Genomic DNA, 23,086 nt, shown 5'->3' with positions numbered 1-23,086 from the left:
AAACACTTAATAAGTTGCCTATGTTTTTTACACTAATGCAATTTTATAATCATACTCCATTACATTACTGTAGTAACTGTTTAAATTTCATTAAATTACCTTTTTGTTTCATAGTGACAACATTTATTAACATAAGGTTTAATATAACAAGCGTTGTAAGAAGTAAAATATATTTCTTCATAATATTTTCACCTGGCTGTCCTGCTACTGTCATTGTGCTGTATACCTTTAACTTCACTACTACAGTTATTTTTCTAACTTGTGTTTCTATTCGTTATCTCATTATATATTGCAGACACACACATATTCTAAACTGTGTGTGCCTCTAACTGGCATATATTTAAGTCAAGAGAAAATGCACAGATTATAGTAATATGTAAGAGTGTAACGAATTAATTACATGCTTGGTTAGCAAAAGGTATAGATCCTTCCACTTGGCATTACAGATTAGTTAATATGCAGATGTGTTAAGATATTTATTTTAAAATTAAATCTCATTGTTAATTTAACTTGAAACACAGATTCTTTCTTTAATATTTTATTTTTTACAGAAAGAAAATCACGTAAACACAAAAAGAAATCGAAGAAACGCCACAACAAATCTGTGAGTTTACTATTTTCTGCATTCATTTAAACACCTTATTATTTACCACTGTAACTGAGATATAACCCTATGTCCCCATAATATAAATAACAAAGTTTATAAATCTCTTTGATTCCAACAATGAAAACCATATTAATTCAAATTGTTGGGAGAATTCAATTGCAAATTGGCAATTGTTGAGATACCTTATGAATTAATTATTGTTAAAAATTTGCCTTTTAAAATTTAAAGCTAGCAAACACAGTGAAAAGATAATTTTTTATGTGTTTATACTGTACGTTGAATGTTGTTGTCCATACAGCCGGCACCTGATCAAGAAAAGAAATCAAAAAAATCCAGTCAGGAAAAAAAGAAAAAAAAGAAGGAAAAGGTAGACTTAATGTTTGAGTTAGTCAAGTAACTTAAGTGAAGTAGATTGCTTCAATACTAATACACGACAGTGGTTTTAAAATTGCAACAGATATGCCTGTACATCTCAAATGTGGACCAGACTTTTTTCTGTAGTTTTAGTTTTATTGGTTGTTAGGTTATTCTGCATGGTACCAACATTTTACTTGCGACTGGCCTCGGTTGATAAGTGAAAATATCTCTTATTACATTTCGCATTAAATTACACCACTTATAATAAAACAGATCCCATTTATTTTAATTTGCTTTTGTCTGGAAATTGTATATAAATAAAACAAATGTGAAAACTTATTTAAGAACAGAATTATTAATTTTTAACTTTAAATTAAATCTTCAATCTTAAATGAATGTAACTTACTTTATCCTCATTTGGACGGAAAACGATGGTTGTTATAACACGGGTGTTATGTTTCATACACCTCGTACCAGCTTACGAGTTACCATGTATGTTACTTTCTGGGTGCTTATTTTTTTGTAGTTTTTCTATTTTTTTATGTATATATGTTAAATAATTTAGACAACCCAATAGTGACCACTAGGTTAAAGTAATTCCCGTTAAGTGTCTTGCCCAAGGACACATGCACCCTTAATGGCATCTTACAGCTTTAAACCAAAAATAATATTCCTAAATTTGGTTGTCACAGGAAAGTTACCCCTCCCATACTGAAGATAGTGATGATGATTTAGAACAACAAAGAAAAGAACTCATTAAAAAGTTAGAAAGTGAAAAGTGAATAAAGTAAATGTTTCCCTGTACAATCATGCTAGAAATATTCTATCGGAGTCCAATATGATGAAACCCAAACATTTACAACTAATTTGTTCTTATGTTACAAATGTTTCACTTCATTGCTATTAACATTAAGTTGCAAACTTGTAACATGGTAATGTGCCAACTGGTACAGGTTTTAAAAGTAATGTTTCAAATGAAAATAAAAGCGATTCCATTTTTGTTTCATTTTCCATGTACGGTTGGATAAGATTATACAGCTGCCTGGCAGAAGGGTATTTTTAATATGCGGTAAATATGTTTGGCATGGCTGTATATATATATATAACACCTCATGTAAAATATTAAAATTTAAAACTCGGTAATTATCGTAGATAAAATAATATAAGAACAAAGAGAAAGGAATTCGCAGCAAAACAACAGTTGTAAAACATGATATGAATAAAATGTGTAGGAAAATGCCAGTTATAAAGGCTATTAAATTCAATGAAAACCGATTTGTCATAAAATATTCATAATGATAATCAGACTGCGTTAACATGTGTCACGCAACCTTGAAACTATTTTCTAGCAAACCTAAATCAAACATATTCAATCAACTAACACCACACTTGCTTCATGTTAAAGTATGTTCATAATATGTAAGGAACTCAACAACTGATCCAACCAAGTCATTGCTATTATGCGAACACACATTCACCAAAACAAAGCCAGTATTTCTTAGGTGTGAGTTTTAAACTAATAAACTAAGGACAAATATTGACTTTAGTAAAAATGTTGAGAATTGTATAAGCAAATATGTAACATTATAACATTATTTGAACAGTGTTTATTTCATCGTATTCCCAACAGTAACATTATTTCATTGTTTACTTCACTTTCCTTTGTATCCATATCTGTATAATAAAATAAAGTTTGTTTTAGCATTGCTAGAACTTTATGCAAAAATCTATTTGAATTAAACTAAGCTACTAAAGTGTAAGGGAGAAAATGGGACTTGGGGTAAAGTGAGAAAAACTTCTTTTATTGGCCCCTTTTGATGTTAAGCAAAACAAAATGTTACGAGGTTGTTTAATAGTATTCTCACACTTTTAAATTTTGATTTATGAATACTTTGGGTCTATTTTTGGGTGCCTAAATATCCCGCTTTTCTCCACTCTACTGAACAATAATTAAGTTATTCAATCTTTTAGTTATCGACTTACTTATTTATCACGTAATCAGCAACGACGAGGTCAAATGGTGTATCTATGTCAACACTGTGTTCGTGGGGCATTTCTTGGTAACCTGTCCTCCCCCCCTAAATAAATAAAAGCACACCAAGTTGAGGTAAACATACTCATAATATATTAACAGGCAAGGGGCAATAAAGCGGCATGACAATGTACTTGGGGGTAATTCAAGAATGGCCTATCACCGCACATCATGTTTAATAAAAACATTTTTGAAAGTTTTACTGCTTTATGTGGTGAAACAAAAGAAAAAATCGCTTACAGATGAAGTTTAGTTTAACTCGAAACCGAACCTGGAATAATCCTTGCCTTACAACTGAAGTTTTTGCAAAATAGAATCCACCATTTTCGCACAGCTCTCCTGCCCAATCCTGTCTCCTTGGTCGGTGTGATGGGTCAAAGTTTAATGGGTGTGTGACGTCACCTTGCAAGTCACAAAATAATGGTTGATAGAGGTATGATTACAATTTTCATCAAGATAAAACTAGAGACACTTTTCTGGCAGCCATAAAATCTAGTAGAGTGGGGGAAGACGGGACACCTTAAACACAAATATCCTGAACGTGTTTTAAACAACTATCAACGGTCAATGGGAGTCGTAAGTAGAGGTCAATTATAGATTATTTTATTTAGCTTTCCAATTTGAGAAACATCCCGAAAAATTACACTTACATTTTGTTATTGTTAAAGAATAACGGGTAAACATATAAATAGTAGGGCGGGAAAGATGGGACACATTTGGCACATAATATCCAAATATTCTGATTGTGTTTTAAACAATTAACGACGGTCTATGAGACATAGGCATACGGTTTACTAATTCTTTGAATATTCTTCGTTTTTACTATACCAAATGGGACGAGAAAACAAAAAGTGTTCCATCTTCCCCCGCCCTACTGCACAACCGTTTCCTCTAAGCAAGCGTTGTTGATTGTTAAAAACACGTTTGTGCTAACGATAAACAGATATCGATAAAACCTCACCCTACTCTACATTTATTTAAAGTTTAGCGATCTGTAACCATCTTTACCTTGTTTGACTTCTTTCCACCTAAAAAAATGTCGTCTAACAACCGAAAAAACGGAATCAAATCCACCAAATTTTATCATTTCAGCAGCAGATAGTAGTTGGCTTGGTTGTATACATGGCGTGGTAGCTTGTAACAATCCTATCGCATCAATCTCTGTATATGTAGTAAGGTGGAGTAAAATAATACTTATATGCACATATTGCTTGGAATTTTGAAAATCAAACTATATAATGATTCGGAAGTATAAATACCATGGATTAGTACCATATATCACCTTTATTTATTCACAACACGCCAAGGTAATACATTAAAACACACAAACAGTTATTTAGCGGTTTGCACAACAGGTGTAATTTTACAAATTCAACTTTTAATAAAGTTTATACTTTTGCCAGAAATTTTATACTGCTATACTGTTTTTTTTTGTACAAGCCACTTCTCATAAATTATCTCCAAGTACAAATGACTGAATTTAAAACATATTTTCCATACAAAACAATGTTAAATATGTAAGTTTTACAACGCTACAAAGTGGGGTAATATGGGACTAAACAACGTTTTTACAACGCTACAAAGTGGGGTAATTGGTTTAAGGCTCCTCACTGGTACCATTGCGGGAGTACATTAATTGTTTGGCGCGTACTTGGTATAGAGCAGCGAAAATACTATCGAATAATATTATGTTTTATCATGAAATAAAGAAAAGTATAAATAAGTGAGCCATCCCGCCTCTACTATATCAATTCATTTATTTTTTCGCGTTTACTTTGATATTTGCGAAAAAAACAAACCAACTCAGAAGATATGCGAAAATTTCTCAAATATTTCCTTATTTTTATATTGGGTAGCCTTATTTCCAAACCTTACCAGGATGATAATTAAGAAACTCTTGCGTGCTTTCCATCGACGAGGTGTTATCTTTAGAAACTTCGTCTGACCGTCGGTGAATTTTCACCACTTCATATGAACTTGCAACTTCTGCAACCTCATCGCTGTCGGTAGAGACCCAGATACTGAAATCGGAAAAGTTAAAACTACAACACATAAGAACTGAAAAGTTTTATGAACCTATCAAACGCATTGCTATCTACTGCGGCTCTGAGCACCCAGCAAATCAAAGGAAGACCACCAACGTTGACAATGTTTTTCATTGGAATGCCTTTGCTGCCTCCTCTTGCCAATATTAATGCTGCTAAATGGTTAATGGCTGAATTCGAGTGTTCCATAGTTTAACTGTAGACAGGTTGACTTATTTAAAATAAAATAAACTTATACGATATACTTTTCTTATCTGTTTGGCTTTTTTTTTTCTACACACTTATCTACTCCAGTTTACTACCCGTCGAGGCAGCGCATGTTGTGCAGTTAACAAGTTAATTATTTAACTGTAAATATTGAATTAATAAGCCACTACAAGTATTAACCGTTCTGCGATGCATGTCTGTAAATACCAAATTACTGCGTGGTTCAGAATATTTACTAAAACAATCATATATAGAAGGGTGGGGAAAGACGGAAAACTTTTCGCACATAATATCCCAATATCCTGATAGAGTTTTAAACAGTTAACAACGGTCTAATATTCTTTGTTTATTCCGAAATGAGACGAGAAAATAGAATAAAAAGGAGTCCCATTTCCCTCACCCTACTATACATATTGATCTACTCTAATGAAACTTAATATCTATACATAACACGTATTCGTATTGATACAAAGTTCGAAGATTATTGCTGCCACTACTGTACGAGTTCTTGGCCACTTGAATAAATGTAACTTGCTTTATCCTCGGTTGTTATAACACGGGTGTTCATACACCTCGTGTCAGGTTACGAGTTCATGTATGTTACTTTGCGGGTGGTTATTATTCTTTTATCCATGGCTGATAAATTGGACAACGCATGAGTGACCACTGGGTTGGAGCAATTGTCGTTAAGTGTCTTGCCCAAGGACACATACGCCCACAATTATGATGAGCCTTGAACCCATTTATTTTTAAACGTTATGTCTATAACTGTCGCAGCACAAGCCTCCGAAATTCAAGAAGCCACGTATTGTGTATCAAAAATCTTTTTCGTTTATTCGTCATAAACAGTTTTTAACGGATGTAACCAGCAGGGGCGCTTTTCAGGACATCATATATATGGATATATACACAGCACAGGGTCACTTAATAAAAATCTTATGCAACAATGATCAAGAAAATGGAACAGTCAAAATTAAATTATGTAAACAAGGAATGTGATGGAATGATGTGTTCAAAGCTTCTTTGTGCAGTTCAAACAAATAGACAATTAATTTGCTACTATATTTTAAATTTTGTTATGATTAGAGGATCCAATTAAACAGTAATATTATGTTGAATCGAATGGATTTCGAACCAGTTTAAACCAGTATTAAAAACTTAATGATAGAAATTAGATGTGTTTGTTGTTAAAGCATTGTTCAGATGTATGTACTGTAGTAATATTTTCGTAGTAGAAAAATACTTACTCCAAAGTAAATACGCAAAGCTGCAAGTTGGGCAGCTTAATAATGTTGGCAACCATGATAAGAATGAAGCGATTCCTACGTAAATACACGTAACACATTTTTAATACTAAGCAGCGAGAAATAGTTTGCCAAAAAGTGGCACAGGATTTAAAACATTTTGCCGAGCAAGTATAAAAAATAAAAAGCTGAAACTTGCCTTGTGGTGACCGGGTAAAAAGATGCAGAAAAAGTCTTCAAAGCATGAAATATGTGCAATATTACAGCAAGTTTGAATATCCTGGCAGCACTAATGATGGGTTGGAGTACTACATCTGGTTTGCTAAAATTACATCTGTTTCCCAGCACCGTACCAATAGAGTGTGGGGTGAGAGGATATTCAGTCATCGTGGACACTACAAATTGAGGTCTGCTGTACAATCATGATTTGACACATATAGCGCATCTATGTGACAATAGATGTTGAATCAGATACTCTCTTTACACAGTGTGTCCACTCTTCAGTAATCCTACCATGAATAATGATCACCATCACTTTTTTTCAATGTTGATTAAGCATTGCAACTTCATTTCGAATAGTGACATGCGAACAGATTGCACATAAAGCGTGACGAATGAGATTGTAAACAACAAACGCTCGTTCCAAGATTCGCTTGAAGTTTCATTCTTTCATGTCTATCCATTAAATAGTCATACACCAGCCATGGGTTGAGACTCGGTCGTAGATGTTTGGTTCATTGTATCCATGGTATCTGATTGTTTAGTTGCAGGTGATGAAGGTGTGGACAAACCAACCACATCTAATGGTGAGGAATCTGCACTCATGGATCCACCACAGTTTTCATAAAAATACACATCAGCGGACTGATGAGGTTGCTGATAAGTAGATTTGTTATTTGACAAATCCACAGGTTGTTGGTGTGCTTCGGGTTCTGATATAGTGTTGGGTTCTAAAATCGGAAAAGTAAAATATTTTTAAAATCTTTCATAACACATGCGAACAGTGGCGCAGGCAGAAAAAAATATGGGCGGGGATGTTTTAAAAAAAAATTTCAAGATTTTTTTTCAATTATTTTTTAACTATTATTTTTTGGGGGGTTTAAAAGGGGGGGGGGGGTTGCGAAGCCCTAACCCCCTTGCCTGCACCACTGCAAGCCAAGGTTTGGCCAACTAATTTCTAAAACTATGTTTTACAGAATTTGTAAGCTTTCCACAGACAAAAGGCTTTCAAAACCACTATAGTAAGCAACCATATCATATCATATGGCAATACACTATTGACTTGCAACCTATGTTGAAAAGCAGTGACAATATTTTACTAATGATCACAATGCAAAGTAGTTATTTATTACCAACTGAAAACTGTTTAAATTAAAAATTGCTTACCGTTTCCAGATTTATTTTCCACACTAAGTGAAGCCATAGCAACACAAGTTTCATTTTCTCTTGAAACTCTCAACCACTCGAGATGACTCATATCAACAGATGATAAATCTAATCCTTTCCAGTGTTTTTCTAACATATGGATTTCATAAAATTATAACGTGGAAAAAACATTTAAACATTTTAAATTTTAAGTCCTTATGTTAACAGCAGTTGTAGGTAATATGCGGTCTGGTGGTTGTGACACAGGTCACTAAACGTTTTGGTGAAACTTGAACACCAGTATCATATTAACTGATTATTTTCAATACAATAATGAACATATGTATGATACAATTCGATGATAACTTCATGTACACAGCAAGTCAGCAATAAGCATATTAGAATAAACAATAACTCTGTACATTAATTGAGATTGACTTGATTTCCTACAAAAACTAAAGCAATTTAACAATCTATTGAATGCGAAAATGCATCTTAGATAAACAATTACTTAACAATAGGATGAATGATGCATAACTATTAACTACATAAAACGACCATAATAAAGTTTAAATACACTATTTGTAAGATAATGACCATACCTTGTATAGTGATGACATTTTTAATGGTATCAATTGCATTTTTAGATGGCCTTCTCTCCATGCTTTCCATGGATAAATTAGAATACTCATGGTTGCCAAGCAATGTTCGAACACAAGCTTCCGTGCAATCACACAAGGGTTCAAGTTCAAACCCCCCCTCCAACACCAACACTATCTTCCCACCTGCTACCTCAGATAATAATCTTGTCAGCAACCCGTAACCTGTAGATCAATTAAGCATATATATTATCTATATAGCCATATATTAGATATATGTTCATATTCTATGCTATGTTCATATTATATGCTGTGTTACTTCATAATAATTAAACTTTTCAATTGGTAATGGACAAGTTGTCACGGCTTTATAACTTTTGTATGTTTACAACTTTTTTTTGCTGGCACTGAGAATCAAAACAACCTTCTATAAAATAATTAGGTAAATTTAGGTGATTTCGGAATACAGTGGTTTTCGTTTATTCGTTTGTATATGAAGTTTGGTGTAAGAATGTTAACAGAACTTTAACGCACTGAATCTGGGTCTGAATATTGGATTTTTACATATTCAGTCAATTAACAAAACCTGCAGACATGAAATGTGTAATATACTTGATCATCATCATAAAAATAAATGTAGTTGTTAATACATGGATGCACTTTACTAATGTTTATTCTGCTGTGGCTGAAAGCGACTCGCCACCTTTCACCACTTAGTTGCCTAAGAAGGGTCAGATACGTAATTAATTTTGCAACTTGAGCAACAGCGTCGGTAGAAAAGTAGTAATTATTCATCTTAAAACACTGTTGTATCACCAAGGTGAACAAGATTTAAATGACGTCACCGAATACTCGTATTCAGTTGAATATTGGAATCAGTCATAATAAAACTTTGCTTTGACCAGCTATACAAGGAAAAACAATTGATCAACATTATTATCAACCAACAGTTGTATATTAAACTATTTTTCGACTCAATCACTAAAAAAATAAGATAATAAATACTATATATATTTACAACCAGTAAAACTTACAATTGGGGGTCAGCTTGTAGCCACCTAGTGTTGAAGGATGTCCGTTGGCTGCCGAGAACCCGCACGACACGAGGACAAAGTGAGGATCAAACTGACGGGCAATGGGAAGAACAATTGTGCGAAAAACAGCCAAGTAATCGGCATCTTCCATGGGAGGATCAAGCCCACCACTGAACCCTATGTTCACATTATACCCAAGCCCTCCTCCACGCCCACACTGAAGTACAAAATAAATTTCTTCAATTAAATTTTTGTAAGATTTAATATTACTAATATTGTAGTAGTCATACAAGCTTGCAATGAAGCTACATATTTTCTATGCAAACATACCAAAAAAGGAAATACAAACTTATGTTATAATCACCTCATTAATGGCTCCAGTTCCAGGAAAAAAGTTCCCAGAATCATATCTATGTATGGATATAACAAGCACTGATGGATCATCAAAGAAAATATTCTGAGTTCCATTACAATGATGTACATCCCAATCCACTATAAGCACACGTCTCACTGTATCTGGACATTCATGTTGTAATTTCCTTGCAGCCACTGCTACTGAGTTAAAGTAACAGAAAGCCCTGCATGAAATAAGTTAAATGTTTTTTTAAGTGCAACATCACATATTGTGCTGCAGGTGAAAAATAGGGATTTAATTGTTGCGCAAAATATATTTGACAGAACAGCTATTTTTAAATAAACTTTGTCCAATAGTGTGTTAACTGAAGATAAAATAAGTACAGAAAAATTAGAAACAAAATGATATTAGTGGCTGCTTATAAACAAGAATTATAAGACATCGATATATATTCCACATCTCAAGGTTTATTTATAAGAGATAAATCTACCCACTGGTGGAAATAGAGGCTTTAAAGTTTAAAGGGAGGGTTCTAATTTGCGGGATTTATTTTGGCTTTGAAGTTTCCTTTCACTACAACCACACACCTGCAATAGCAACAATAATATATGCTACGTGTAATAAAGTCACTCTTTATGTAAGCTTTATTTAGACAGCACAATGCTGGAGTAAAAAATTCAGCCGTGCGAAAATGCGTGAAATTTCCCATAAGAAAAAGCGCCACTCAACTTTGACTGTGTATAGTTTTAAACTACCAAACAAAATTTAAAAAAATCGGATTTGCTATAACAAAAGCTCCTTCTTTGTAAAAACATAACAAAAATTATCAAATACATATGACTTCCTGTTTTAATTTTTGATGAAACCAAGCTACATACCAGAGATTATGCTGACTCAGCACTTTTTCAAACTCAAGTTTTAACAGAAACACCTACTTGTTAAAAAAGGAAAATAGAAAAGTGAAACAGAATAAAGTTTATACTTTACATTTTCTTCAGAAGAAGCTTTTGAATATTTTTAGTAGTTTAAAAACTACAAACAGTCAAAGTTAAGTGACACATTTGAAACTTCATTGTACTGTCTAAATAAAGCTTACATAAAGAGTGACTTTATTACACGTAGCATATATTATTGTTGCTATTGCAGGTGTGTGGTAGTAGTGAAAGGGAATTTCAAAGCCAAAACAAATTCTGCAAAACTCTCCCTTTAAAGCCTCTATTTCCACCAGTGGGTAGATTATCTCTTATAAATAAACCTTGAGATGTGGAATATATAACGATGTCTTATAAATACTTCTTGTTTATCAGCTGCCACTTATATCATTTTGTTTCTAATTAAGTAAATTTATACGTATTAACGATCCTAGTTTTCATTTTTTTCAGAAGCTGTTTTGTTGTTTGAAACTTTGGTGGTATCTTTACATCACATTTGAGCATTTCTATCAATACGCAAATTTTGATATTTGATTTGTATGCCCCTTTATTATACTTACATTGCAAGATCTTTCTGAGCATGATGTCCTGGTGGTCGAACGAGAGCAAATCCATTCTTCAATCGATTCTGTGCAACTTCTAATGTGATGTCTACCGTACAACCAACAGCCATTCGTGCTGGTTAAAGTAAATCACCATTATACAATATACAATGCAACTGATAACAGTACGAATAATTTGAATGAAGTTAATAATGACTAATAAAAATGCCTACTAAAAATACATCTTAATATGTTATAACCCGTTTTTGGAAAAAAAAAAAAAAAACAGAAAAATTTAGACCATATGCTTTATTATTTTCTAATAATGCAAACCTGGGTTTGTCCATTACTATCTGCATCTATAGTCTAGACAGTTTACACAGCGTATCATAGTTTAAGGCACGGTTGTATATCCATGTTGGGCCCATTTGCTTTGACAAGTTACACAAGGATAAACAATTGATCAACATATAAATAACCAGCAATTAAAAAAAAGTTTTAAAGTTTTACAATTTTTTTTTCATACCATTACCAAAAAAGGAAGATAATAAATAATAATATACATACAACCAGTGGGACATAATGGACAAACCTGCATTGATGGTATCAAGTTCATTCCACACAGTATCGATGTCAATTCCATTATCCACGCCCACACCACCACATGGGAGAACTATGAACTTGCTTGTCAATTCTTGGCACAAAAATAAAACATTTCACAAACTATTAAAAGTGTTTGTTTGAAAATAGTAACGAATTCAGTAATTCTTATGTTTTTCTCTTGAATAAGGAAAGCTAATCAACAATAGTTCAAACTATGTTTATTGTAATGGTATATTATACTACATAACAAAACACATCATCTTATATTATACTACATAACAAAACACATCATACCTAGTTCTTTCCTCGCAAGTGAAGTTGTCCCATACCGCAATGTATGTTCCTGTGTATGCACCAGTTGTAACTCATCCGTGGTCGCTTTCCTTGCTTCCAGTAACTCACACGAAGATTTTCCTGATGTACCACCACAACTTGGGTCGTTAACCAGCTTCGATTTTGTTAGTCGCTCCCAAATTGCACGCAGTCGACCTGCGTGTTCTGTGTGGTCGTCACGACAGGCACATCCGTGCTTTAACATCACTGGACTATAAGCTATGCCCGTGGTGTATCTGTATTTCTGTTAATAAAGTATTTGTTAGCCAATTAATAAGATGAAAAATAAACCTAATTCAAAATACCTTAAAATGAGGTAACTTCTTAATAAATGATGTTGCTGGTGAACTCTGTGTTCGCAGAAGACGTGGTTTATTCTGATCACTAAGTGATGATGGTTGGCTGTGAATGGGTATGGTGGATTGTGGTGGCAGATGTCGCGTACCGGCGATTCCACCTTCCTCCTGTGTTGGTTTATTGTAAAATGAGCTACAATTATTCAATTTATAAACACTTACTATGGCAACTCGTGCAACTGCTGGACAAGTAAGAAACCCAAATCTACCAGAATGTTTGTTGATAAACATAGGTAGCATTGAATCTGGGATTTCAGGTTTGCTTGCTACCAATTGTGCTTGGGTAGAAGCAATCTTGTTACTTGGAATGAAAGGTTGGTTTGGTGTTGACTGCGCATGACTGTATAGATAAAACAAGTGGTGAGAATGCAAAAGGAGAAAGGAGAGCACAGCTCTAATGAATGTGCACATACTTTATAAGGTTAAGAACAGGCCTAAAATAATAGGCTCACCTTTAAGCATAATATTTAACTAAAACAGTTAATTGTACTAAGATAGTTCAGGCATAATGGGTATGGTGGATTGGGGTAAAAAAAGTTTTTCTGTTGGATTTAAGTCACATAGTTGTATAAGATTGATTAGTAATCAGCAAGTGTGATAAATGTCAGAATTAACTTTTAAAATATTCAAGTAAAAGCACGGCTTTCCATACAACCAATTTAAGTTAAGTTTAAAACACTTTGACATGATGGTTTAGTGTTTGGCTGCTTGAAAAGCCAATAGATACAGAGTTCTATGTTGGACACTGACAAGTGACTTTTTTGCTCTAACCCAATGTTCCTGTATGGGTTCTCTAAATTGTCAGTCAAACCGAAAAACAATCTTTCACAAAGTTACATACATGGTAGTAGTCTGAGTTTTAGGTAATATATAAGTAGCAAGGACCAACTCTGGCCCTCGGCCATATAAATTGTTAGTTATCATCAAAATTGAAAAATCAAACAAAAACAACTGTTTGATAAAAACAAATTTATAGGTTAACATACACAAAAATAGTTATTAAACACAATAATTTGAATGTCTAATAACATGGCCTACCTGTATTGATTCCGTTTCACCCATTGTTCCCCATCCTCTGTTTCAAGGTGGGTGGGGAGGATTGAATAAGAATGTGAATCAACCTCAGCCACACCGTGCATTAAACCTTTCTTCTGCTGCTGCTGTAGCATTTTTTGACGTCGCTTTAAATGAAAAATATAATTACTGTGTTAAACCATGTATATATATGTGGATTAAACATTTTCCTATGTCTTGGGTGACAAGACTGCTATCAACATCAAAGAATTATGAAATCATACATTAAACACACAAATACCCCAATGTTTTTTGCGACAGACCAACAAATATAATAAACAGTTTGTTTGAATTTTTAGCAAAAAAAACTTTTATATGCGATTTTTTTTAAACCTGTAAAATATGTAGTTGCAACTGCGATGCAGCAGTAGGTGCTGATTGTGTCCGACTCAACGCTTTATGTTGACGTGTGGTTTGTGAGTGACGTATTGGTCCTGGTGGGGTGGATGCTTGGGCTGTGAAAATAAAACTTTCAAATTTAGTTGTGGTGTATCATAAAAATGTGTTTGCTGTGAAAAACATTTTTCTTTTGAAAAATAGAATTTAGCGCAGAAAAGATTGGTTTTGTGAATGCTTGAATGGAATACAAGGATGCACACTACAGAATAATATGGTATTCTAGTATATCATAGAAAAACATCCAAAGGGAAACTCTTACAACAATATTATGAAGTAATTTAGGTAAACCACCAAAACACAAAGGTTTTTTTTATACATCATTATTTTTATGAAATTGTTACTATTTGAAATTCTGTATGATGCATTCCTGGTTATACAACCCATTGGTTATTAACCAAGAGTGGAAAATAAAAAAAAGTGTGTGTGATCTATTTGTCAAATATGATTTCCAAAAACCTATCCTAATGAATATGGAAGAAGCAAAATACTTTATATTTTCAGCTAATAAATTAAATCTTGAATTTTTTTAGAACACCAGAAAATTAAAGTTCATAGGTCAAAATTTAAACATAATAATCTTTTTAAAGGCAAAAAAAGGGTTTAAAACATTAGGAAACTAGTATTCAATCTTCATACTACACAAATGATACGTACCATGTAGCACTGTCTTATGTGGAGGCAGCAGGTTAGCTTGCACTGCTTGTGTTAGATCAATCTCATGTAGCTTTGCTGTGATTTATTTTAGAGAATTAACATTAAAACTTAAAAAAAGTGATGAAACACCTCAAAAGCCTAATGTACACGCAATATGGGTCTTCTGGAAATGACTTTGTTACAGTGTGACTTGCAGTTTGAGCTTTGGGTGATAATAAGTTAAAAGTGACATAAATCAATCAGTAAAATGTTGGTGCATAAATACATAAACTAGAAAAGTTTTGTTTATTATGGCAGCAACAGTTCTATCTGATATTTAGGTTTATAGATTTCATAATAACTACTAAAAACATTTACATAGATGATGCCTCAATGACCTGAATAATTAAGACACTTTATAATAAGGATATTAATATGGGTTAAACTGCCAATTATTACCATGGCTCTGAAATAATGGTTTATCACTTTGAATCATCGGATCGGAAAGTGAGGATCCTCGGGTTCCTCGCTTGCTTAACTCCTCTGACACAACAAGCATGCTACGATCCTGTTCAAATGATAGATTACGATATGTTATTACAAAATATACATAAAATACAACTAATGCTTAACCTTTGCAATAACAGCCATGTATTTTGTAAAAATTTTGAGGCAATCAAATTAAATCAAATGGCAATGCATGAAACCAGAAGCCAAATAAATGAAATTGTTATGTTAACTGTTGCAATAATTAGAGCTCAGGAACTTACAGTTGATTTTTTATTTGTAAGTCCAATAGAAATATTTGGAAGAGAGGGCGACGAATAAAGGTCATGGTTTCCAGATGAATTTGATTCTTCATAATAATCAGTCTGTTGATTGTAAAATTATAAAAATGATTTCATAAATGGGTTGAATATATGGTACCTCTGTTTGCATGTGTGGTGTTGATTGTTTGATGTCATTTGATGAATTAGGAGGGGAACTTGGTCCAGAGTTTGGAGCGCTGTTGTGTGAATTCCTTTGTTCGTTAACTAAGAAAATTATTAGTTAGGAAATATGTTATAGAGTAAATTACTTGTAAAAAATAAATTTGTTTTAAAATTTAATTTTTATTGCTGCAAATAGTAAGCATATAAAGCATACCATGCTGGTTCAAAGTTAAGGTTACAATTTAACAATTTCATCTTAAAACAGCAAAGCCGAAGAACATATTGGGCGGTCATATTAAAGTATATTTTTTTCTAAAAGTAAATTTAGAGTTCTGAACTTCTGACTATTGGCATTTAAGGAACTGGTGATGGTTTAAGAAGCAGCTAATGCAGAATTTACTGCAAAGTTAAATTTACCGCAAACTTAAATTTGTCTGTTACCCTGTGTTTTTTAACAGTCACCAGCACAATAAGTTTATGATGCCCACTTATATAGATGAAACGCGTTACCATTTTCTATATTTATTTTTTTCTTGATTCGATTTGCAAGATCTGCCTTAATATCTCCGCGACGTGGCATGAGTGGTGACGACCTTTCAACTCTGTCCTCCAACAACTTCTGTTTTAAACGCGACTTCAACTTGAGGTTTGGTTCCGAAGCTTAAGATGCAAGTTTACATTTTTTGTTTAAAAGAATTCTTACATTATAAATACAATTTTTAATCAAACTCTAGAATAACATGACCCATATATGTAGGTTGTACATCATAAGAAACTTGCCCTAAACCCCACCCCCCCCAAAAAAAATCTTCCTACCCATGAATACCCAGCATAAACAATTTAATACCTTACAAACATGTTTTAAAATAAAAACTATACAGTAGTGCAATTATCGGTTTATTTTTCAAATAAAAACTAATAATACTTTAACAACTTTAACGAAATGGTTATGCTTTTATCGGCATAAACTTTTTTTTTTGATTTGAAGTATAAACTTAATGTCTAACACAACAAACTAGATTGAACTAAACTTCTACAAATGTAGAAACTTGTACCTGTTTTCCTTAGTGGAAAGTCATATTGTGTGTGTAATAATGAGGAATAATGTGCTGGTACTTCATGACCTCCATTTTTTCCTTCTAAAGATGGTGTCCATTGCAATGGAGACCTATGTGTAACAACGTAAGTAAAACAAGCCAAGTAATTGCCACCAGGACTAATGTGCAATAATATAAAATTAAGATGTTGGGTTACCTCTCCATACTAGGGTGTGAATCTTTGAATTTTTGTCGGCATTTTACAAACTTTTGTAGATGCTGCTTGACAGCATTTGATGCAACAGCACCTGTTTGTGGAAAAAGTTCTGTTGAAAAATAATTCAGAGTTCCAATGAAAGTAAACCATAAGAGTTAGATAAAAACTACTATTGTATGCGAAATTAAGAAACCCTTAACTTTTTGCTACAAATTTTTTCAGTATATGTTAATGTTTAATGCTAATTTACTTTCTCTGTTTTTCTCTTTGTTCCGAACAGAATTAATCAGTTCACTTCTTTGGTCAAGTGCTGCCATCTGTTCAGCAACACGTTCCCTTTGCTTCGAGATAACATGCTATAAATAAAACACAATACTTAACCTTTGAACAAACAGAAATTCCCATACAAAAATAACATTATCTACTTTATATCATGAAAAGAATGCAATGTATATGAACTTACAATAGCTAATATTGCACTACGGTATATACAAAACACTATTTATGATGTTTTTTTAATCTTAGTTATTTCATTCGTAATCTACAAATTTTGCATTGCAATATTTAACAAACAACACTATCCTAATATAGAACAATAAATCACATTCAAGTGTTGTTGCAATTGATGTTGATGTTGCAAATTGCTTGTTTGGTAGTTGAACTGCGCCATTAACAGCTGAAACAAACATATTATGTTTAAATGTAAAATTCCAAATTATGTAACAAAATTATTTTAAATACAACTAAATAAATAGAAAACACAAGCATCCCATATACTGTTTATAATATATTAACATACTAGGCTATACACTTTCTTAAATAACTTTGAAAATGTTGTATCAATATGTAGAAGTATATATACCTGATTTTCAATTTCATGCTGATGCCTCATTCTTTTCAATTTTTCCTGATACTGCCGTTCTCCCATGCCATAAACAGCAGCAAGAAAATTTGGAGTCAGTGCTGAAACTGCAGGGTCTACAGCCATTCTGTGTTCATCTAGGTTAACAATTCAACCTTTATAATTATGTTAATTATGGAGGGGTGAAACAGATAATATGGGACCTATTACCTATCCCTAATCAAAGAACATTGTGTGGGTTTTATGTTTTATATGCACTGTCAATAAGCATATGTGTATTGTTGCAGAAACATTGTTTGGGATCAGATAGGGACACCTCGTATTCATTTTTTTACAGTCAGTCAAAATAATTCAGTTTAATAAAGTAGCTTTAAACTAAAAATATCCAAAAATAAGTTTGCTTTTCATACATGTCATTGTACCATAATATCACAGTTATGTCATGTCATTGTACTATAACTTGGCAACCCTTCATACAACCGCCATCCATATCTGTTTCTTTCAAATGTATATTAAAGACTGCACCCTAGAAGTACATGGAAACATACAAAACTTTAGCATACTTTCATTTGTATCTTGAGGTCCAAGCCCATTTGTTACAGTTCGAAGTTCATCATTTCCCTCTAAAATAAACAAATAAATTAGGAATTCCATTAGTTAACATTCACAAATAATAAGATTTAAACTATGCAACTGCTATATAGCACAGATATAAGTTAATTGGGCCGCATAACTTTAATGACTAAACATTGTTCATTAATATATATATATATATAATATAATGTTCACCAAAAAAATGTACAACCAAGTTACTACTTTTGTGTTTGAGTATGATGTTGTTCTAGTTTCTAGTCTATATGCCAAGGGTCTAGCATAGATATGTGCTATAAAGGTCTAACTGTAGAGATATTCTATAAAAACAAAGTCCTAGAGCCAACACAGTTAAATCCGCCGTAAATAGGCCTTTTGTTTAAAAGAAATTTACGATGTGCCGATGCGTAAAACTGGCACTATATTATGCATTGCCTGCTCTAAGAAAACGCATTACAATCGGCATACCTGTGTACAAATCAACGTTGTGCCTACTTATGCATAACTATGGCTGACAAATCAACAGTTTCTTGTATGCCACTATACAATAATAAGTCACGTAAGACTAAAAGTTAAATTCCTGTTACACTTCGTGTCACTTTATGCATCGGCGCTACTAAACATAATATTACAAAACTACTAATACTGAATGCAGACTGCGAATAATTGCAAATGATCGCACTTGTTCAGATAAGCGCCAACATTGCTGAAGCCAAAAGCATATAAACATTTTCCGTCTCAGAAATCAACAGCGGTGACTTTTTCTCCGTATTACGTCACGCCGAACAAGCGAGAGAATTGGGCTCATAAGTCAAGCCGAAATAACAAGCTAGTGACGTCAAACGGTGGCTATAAATAGCCGACGGGCTCGGGGCAACGCAAGCGGGAGCAGACCTTTCTTTTATGCGCTGTCTTGCTTTGGATGAGTAGTCATTTCTGTGGCACAGAGAATTGGATTTGATCCCCGCATATAGCGTAATCAGCGATTGCTGCTATTTATACACTGCTTGCCAAACAGAGATTACTTTTCTTTAAATACTGAATTTAGCTTAACATGGTACAAACTTTAAAACAAACAACTGAAAGAAGGTTAATTAATGTAAAAACAAAACATACATCACTTGTCAACTTAAACAGAAAGAAAAGTATATTATTAGAAAACGTGGTTTTGTTTAGACAGGTCATATAACAAACAAAATGTCACCAAGGTACTGCTATTTTACTGATGATATAAATAGTATATTGATTTATGGCACCGTGTAGCCTTGTACAATACACCCTGAAAATCAACATGTTTTTTAATGATGAACTAATTAAAAGGTTACTAATGAGTTCAAAATAATGATCAACAAATAAGAACTCCATCTATTATAAAAAGGAATACACCATTCCATTTTTGTACTGTTGATTCTGCTATTCAACACATTGAATATCAATAAAGTACACATACAACAGTCATAAAGCAAAGTTTTTCCAATGAATTACAGTAATACCTTTCTATATTCCATGTAGGTGATGCCCTATGGCTAAACACACTATGTAACTTAGGATTTAAATGAAAGTTAGTCCAATACCCCATAAAAGTAATACCATTACCAGTAGTCCAGTACTACCAAATGCTGCTTCTACTTGGTATAATTTTTAGAGGAAATATAAATGAAATTTTGATTCAAGTCAATGTTATTAGACTTTAAAAACACATACAGTTATATACCATTTTTTGCTTAAACTGTATTGGCATCAAAAGCATAGATTTATTAAGTGTAAAGTAGCTGACTGCTGAACAAATATATTCTCATTATGCTTCTCATTACAACACATGGGCAATATTAAAACAATCCTGGGATCAAGTATAAACATATTTAAAATAAATATTGCAGTTCTTAGTTTTGAGAATGAACCTTCTTGTTGTACTTTAGTAAGGTAATTTTTTTTCACAAGTGAGCAGTTCATATTTATATTCCAATACAACAATAGTTTAGACTTAGAAGTTGTGTAACATTATTTAAAAAATGAATCCTTTTTCAATTCTGACTTGTCTAAACATATATAATTGGCTATGCGTTGAAATAAAGGGAAATTTAAAGCAATAGAATTAAAATATATATACTTTACTACTCCACCAAATGTATTTGTTTTGATATACTTTAATAGGCTACTTACAGTGCATTTTAGGCCATTTTTTTATGAAAAAAAAAACAAATCTGCAAGTCTGAAACCATGCTTTTTACAAGTTTGTATTAGTTTTCTTTACAGTATTTATTTACATTTAGGATTGGCACTAAAATTATTTTTTGGCATTACTGAGGAATTTTGTGAAAATTAGTCAAAAAAGGTTTTAATAAATTTTAAAAAAATTTTTAAAAATATACCCCCATATATATTATGTGGCCTCTTTTTCCTTCTAATCAAACAAGCTTTAAGAGTATGGAGAAATTCCCAAGCGACTGTTGTTTATCTAATGTGGTTGCTTCTTGCTGCTTGCAATATTCAGAGCTTGGCAGTAAAGAACTTCAGTAAACCATTTTACTATTTTTCATATTCAATTCATACTTTAGTACTGTACACAGTTAAAAAAACTAAACACATTAAATTAACTTGATAAACACAACTTTAACATACAGGCTATAAGCTATAATATAACAACATGGCAGAATTATGGAATTTGAAAAATCTCAAACTGCAATATACTTCATTACACTAACAGATTCTAAAGTGTTAAATTAAATAAAGTATTTCTGGCAAATTAAATTTGTATACCAACATTTCACTGATTTGTTTAGGTTGTCTTTACCAGGTTAAACCTTTTATGCTTTAATTTAAGACCTAATCTGATGCTAAAATGTCATTACACCAAACAAATTTCAGAGAGGGAATTTAATAGGTTTACATTTCTGACAACAACAGTTTATACATTTAAGGTATATATACATGAGATGATTAATGTAAGTATACCATAAATAGCTATTAAAGTAAAAATGGGCTGGTTGTAGGAGATGCATATTTTCTATTTGTATAACTATTTATTACCATAATTGGAATTACATTTTCACTTGGAAAACACAAAACTAAATAAATCTAGATAAAAATTTCATACTAATATTTTTCATTATGAAAATTTGGCAATAATTTACATATTGATTTTTTGTTTTGATTTATATTGATTTTGAGCAGGCGTGCATGTGTTTTATGCAACACATTATAGCTCAATCTTTAATTCTATTTGGTTAAAACTGTTCCTTGCTTTAGGTTGTTAGGCAGTATAACTGCAAGTTTGCAACTGTGCTTCTATAATTTAAATCAATGTAAAAGCTAACAGTTCCACACTAGGCGGTGATATAAATATATTTATCTGCTCTACAAATGCTTGCATCAGCAACTACTTGAAACCACCAGAAGTGGTTATAGCTTTTGGCACCACAAGTTAACAACTGCTATTTTCGAGCTATTTAGGTATGTGTTTCAAAACAAATTGATAGCAATATCTATGCTATAAACTAAGACTTCACTAAAACAACCCTCATAAAGAAATTAATACATAAAAGTTGATAAACTAGAAATTTGGAAGATTTTGTTGATAAACAATTTTACTGGAATTCATTTGACATTTAAACTTATGGAATAATTTCTTTAGTTTATTTATGGCCAAGGACAGCCAAATGAAAAACGTCAATGCAGGTAGTTTACTATATAGGCTAACGCAGAAACACTAAACCCACTGTAGAATATTGGTATAATATTACCCATATCTTTCAGATATATCTATAATACCAAGTCCAGGTTATTACAAATACCCAAAATTAGTAGGTATGCATTTAGAGAGAACCATCTTTTTAAATAGGGCAAAGTGTCAATTGTTAAGAACTTGATTTTTCAGTACCTGTGCAGCACACCAGTTTGAGCTTTTTTTTAAAATAAGACCAAATTGCATTGAAAAATCACTGCACTACTGACAATTATGTAACTTGTGGTATGATGGTGACATGGCGCCATCTGGTGAGGGGCGCATCCAAAGGGTTAAAAGTTTAATATTGAAGACCCATTTGGAATTATTATAATTGATTAAACCAATAACACTTAATCGCTATTTATGCAATTTTAAATATAAACATTTATTTAAAAATTCATAAATTATATTATTTTGATTTTATATGACATTGGATCTTATATTCAACATGTGAGGAATAATTGATAAATAACAAGAACAATTGTTCTTCGTAAATGAAACAATGTGGCCAGTACATACCCAATAATGATGGCTTTAAAAAATATATTAAATTAAAGTTAATATGTTGGAAAATTTCTTACCTTCTCTTTTGGCCATTTTTCAGCATAAATGTAGACTTCTAGTCATCACTTTTCATTGCAATTGGTTCCTTACAGACTATTACAAGATATCAAAACTAAACTACAATCTTAAAATATCTGTTACAAAAAAATATACATATAATACATATATTTTAAATGTTTTTTAAATATATATATATATATTTTAAATGTTTGAACATGTTGCACTATTTTTAAGTCAGTTAAAATGGTTACAGCATATTTTTAGATTACAGTTTCAAACACATGGTAATACAGAAATATGTAAGCGGATATTTTGGGATGGTCCACAACCGTTTTATTATTAATAATTCTTTTTATTATCACATTGCTGGGCAATTCAAAGTTATAATATAGGTATTTAAATCATAATATGTTCCTAGTCCTACTATGTCTAAAGATTG

General features: G+C 32.4%; 4 protein-coding genes across 8 annotated transcripts in view; 1 reads left to right on the top strand and 3 right to left on the bottom strand.

The window, feature by feature from the left end:
* The window catches only part of LOC113474623, a 2,943-nt gene extending 2,752 nt beyond the window's left edge, over window positions 1-191 (bottom strand). Inside the window, exon 1 of the mRNA XM_026836442.1 lies at window positions 100-191. Coding sequence (XP_026692243.1) covers window positions 100-181 — 82 coding nt within the window. The 5' untranslated portion in view covers window positions 182-191. The remainder of the gene's footprint in view (window positions 1-99) is intronic.
* LOC100186266 (pre-mRNA-processing factor 40 homolog A) overlaps window positions 1-1,964 on the top strand; it is a 13,981-nt gene extending 12,017 nt beyond the window's left edge. The window contains exons 21-23 of the mRNA XM_009861649.2: window positions 552-604; window positions 906-974; window positions 1,657-1,964. Coding sequence (XP_009859951.1) covers window positions 552-604; window positions 906-974; window positions 1,657-1,746 — 212 coding nt within the window. The 3' untranslated portion in view covers window positions 1,747-1,964. The remainder of the gene's footprint in view (window positions 1-551; window positions 605-905; window positions 975-1,656) is intronic.
* cmas (CMP-sialic acid synthetase-like) lies at window positions 1,764-5,834 on the bottom strand. Of its 4 annotated transcripts, XM_026836193.1 has the most exons (7): window positions 5,073-5,834; window positions 4,872-5,017; window positions 4,005-4,157; window positions 3,268-3,398; window positions 2,948-3,042; window positions 2,587-2,638; window positions 1,764-2,544 (listed from the first exon to the last, which is right to left on the bottom strand). In XM_026836193.1, exons 1-6 carry the CDS (start codon window positions 5,228-5,230, stop codon window positions 2,617-2,619), a joined length of 705 nt encoding a protein of 234 aa, XP_026691994.1. In that variant the 5' UTR covers window positions 5,231-5,834; the 3' UTR covers window positions 1,764-2,544; window positions 2,587-2,616.
* A 222-nt stretch (window positions 5,835-6,056) lies between these two features.
* On the bottom strand, window positions 6,057-22,811 carry LOC100181525 (histone deacetylase 9). 2 transcript variants are annotated; one of them, XM_002128106.4, is made up of 24 exons: window positions 22,665-22,811; window positions 18,329-18,388; window positions 17,766-17,902; window positions 17,508-17,579; window positions 17,154-17,259; window positions 16,904-16,994; window positions 16,705-16,817; window positions 16,160-16,309; window positions 15,645-15,751; window positions 15,488-15,589; window positions 15,177-15,285; window positions 14,739-14,813; window positions 14,019-14,140; window positions 13,650-13,792; window positions 12,774-12,951; window positions 12,561-12,719; window positions 12,217-12,499; window positions 11,912-12,013; window positions 11,338-11,455; window positions 9,855-10,068; window positions 9,491-9,707; window positions 8,460-8,681; window positions 7,879-8,007; window positions 6,057-7,442 (listed from the first exon to the last, which is right to left on the bottom strand). In XM_002128106.4, the coding sequence occupies exons 1-24, from the start codon at window positions 22,678-22,680 to the stop codon at window positions 7,183-7,185; spliced, it is 3,285 nt and encodes a 1,094-aa protein (XP_002128142.1). In that variant the 5' UTR covers window positions 22,681-22,811; the 3' UTR covers window positions 6,057-7,182. The 2 variants fall into 2 exon arrangements, with proteins under 2 accessions (XP_002128142.1, XP_018669305.1); XM_018813760.2 differs by lacking the exon at window positions 22,665-22,811 and adding an exon at window positions 18,825-18,996.
* Between the last annotated feature and the right edge of the window lie 275 nt (window positions 22,812-23,086).

This window comes from Ciona intestinalis, chromosome 10 (genome assembly GCF_000224145.3).
Source record: "Ciona intestinalis chromosome 10, KH, whole genome shotgun sequence".
Classification (NCBI taxonomy): domain Eukaryota; kingdom Metazoa; phylum Chordata; class Ascidiacea; order Phlebobranchia; family Cionidae; genus Ciona; species Ciona intestinalis.
The sequence above is the reverse complement of the archived record's forward strand: the minus strand, read 5'-3'. Positions and strand labels throughout refer to the sequence as shown.

Excerpts from the sequence above, each read along its gene's own strand:
- LOC100181525 (XM_002128106.4), bottom strand. Across the intron at positions 12,500-12,560 it reads AGAAGTTACCTCATTTTAAG|AAATACAGATACACCACGGG; the intron begins GTATTTTGAATT and ends CTTTATTAACAG. Across the intron at positions 7,443-7,878 it reads GGAAAATAAATCTGGAAACG|AACCCAACACTATATCAGAA; the intron begins GTAAGCAATTTT and ends TTCCGATTTTAG.
- cmas (XM_026836193.1), bottom strand. The coding sequence starts at position 5,230 with ATGGAACACTCGAATTCAGCCATTAACCATTTAGCAGCATTAATATTG. Across the intron at positions 3,043-3,267 it reads TAAGGCAAGGATTATTCCAG|GGGGGGAGGACAGGTTACCA; the intron begins GTTCGGTTTCGA and ends TTATTTATTTAG. Across the intron at positions 2,639-2,947 it reads GCTGATTACGTGATAAATAA|ATATGGATACAAAGGAAAGT; the intron begins GTAAGTCGATAA and ends TTTATTATACAG.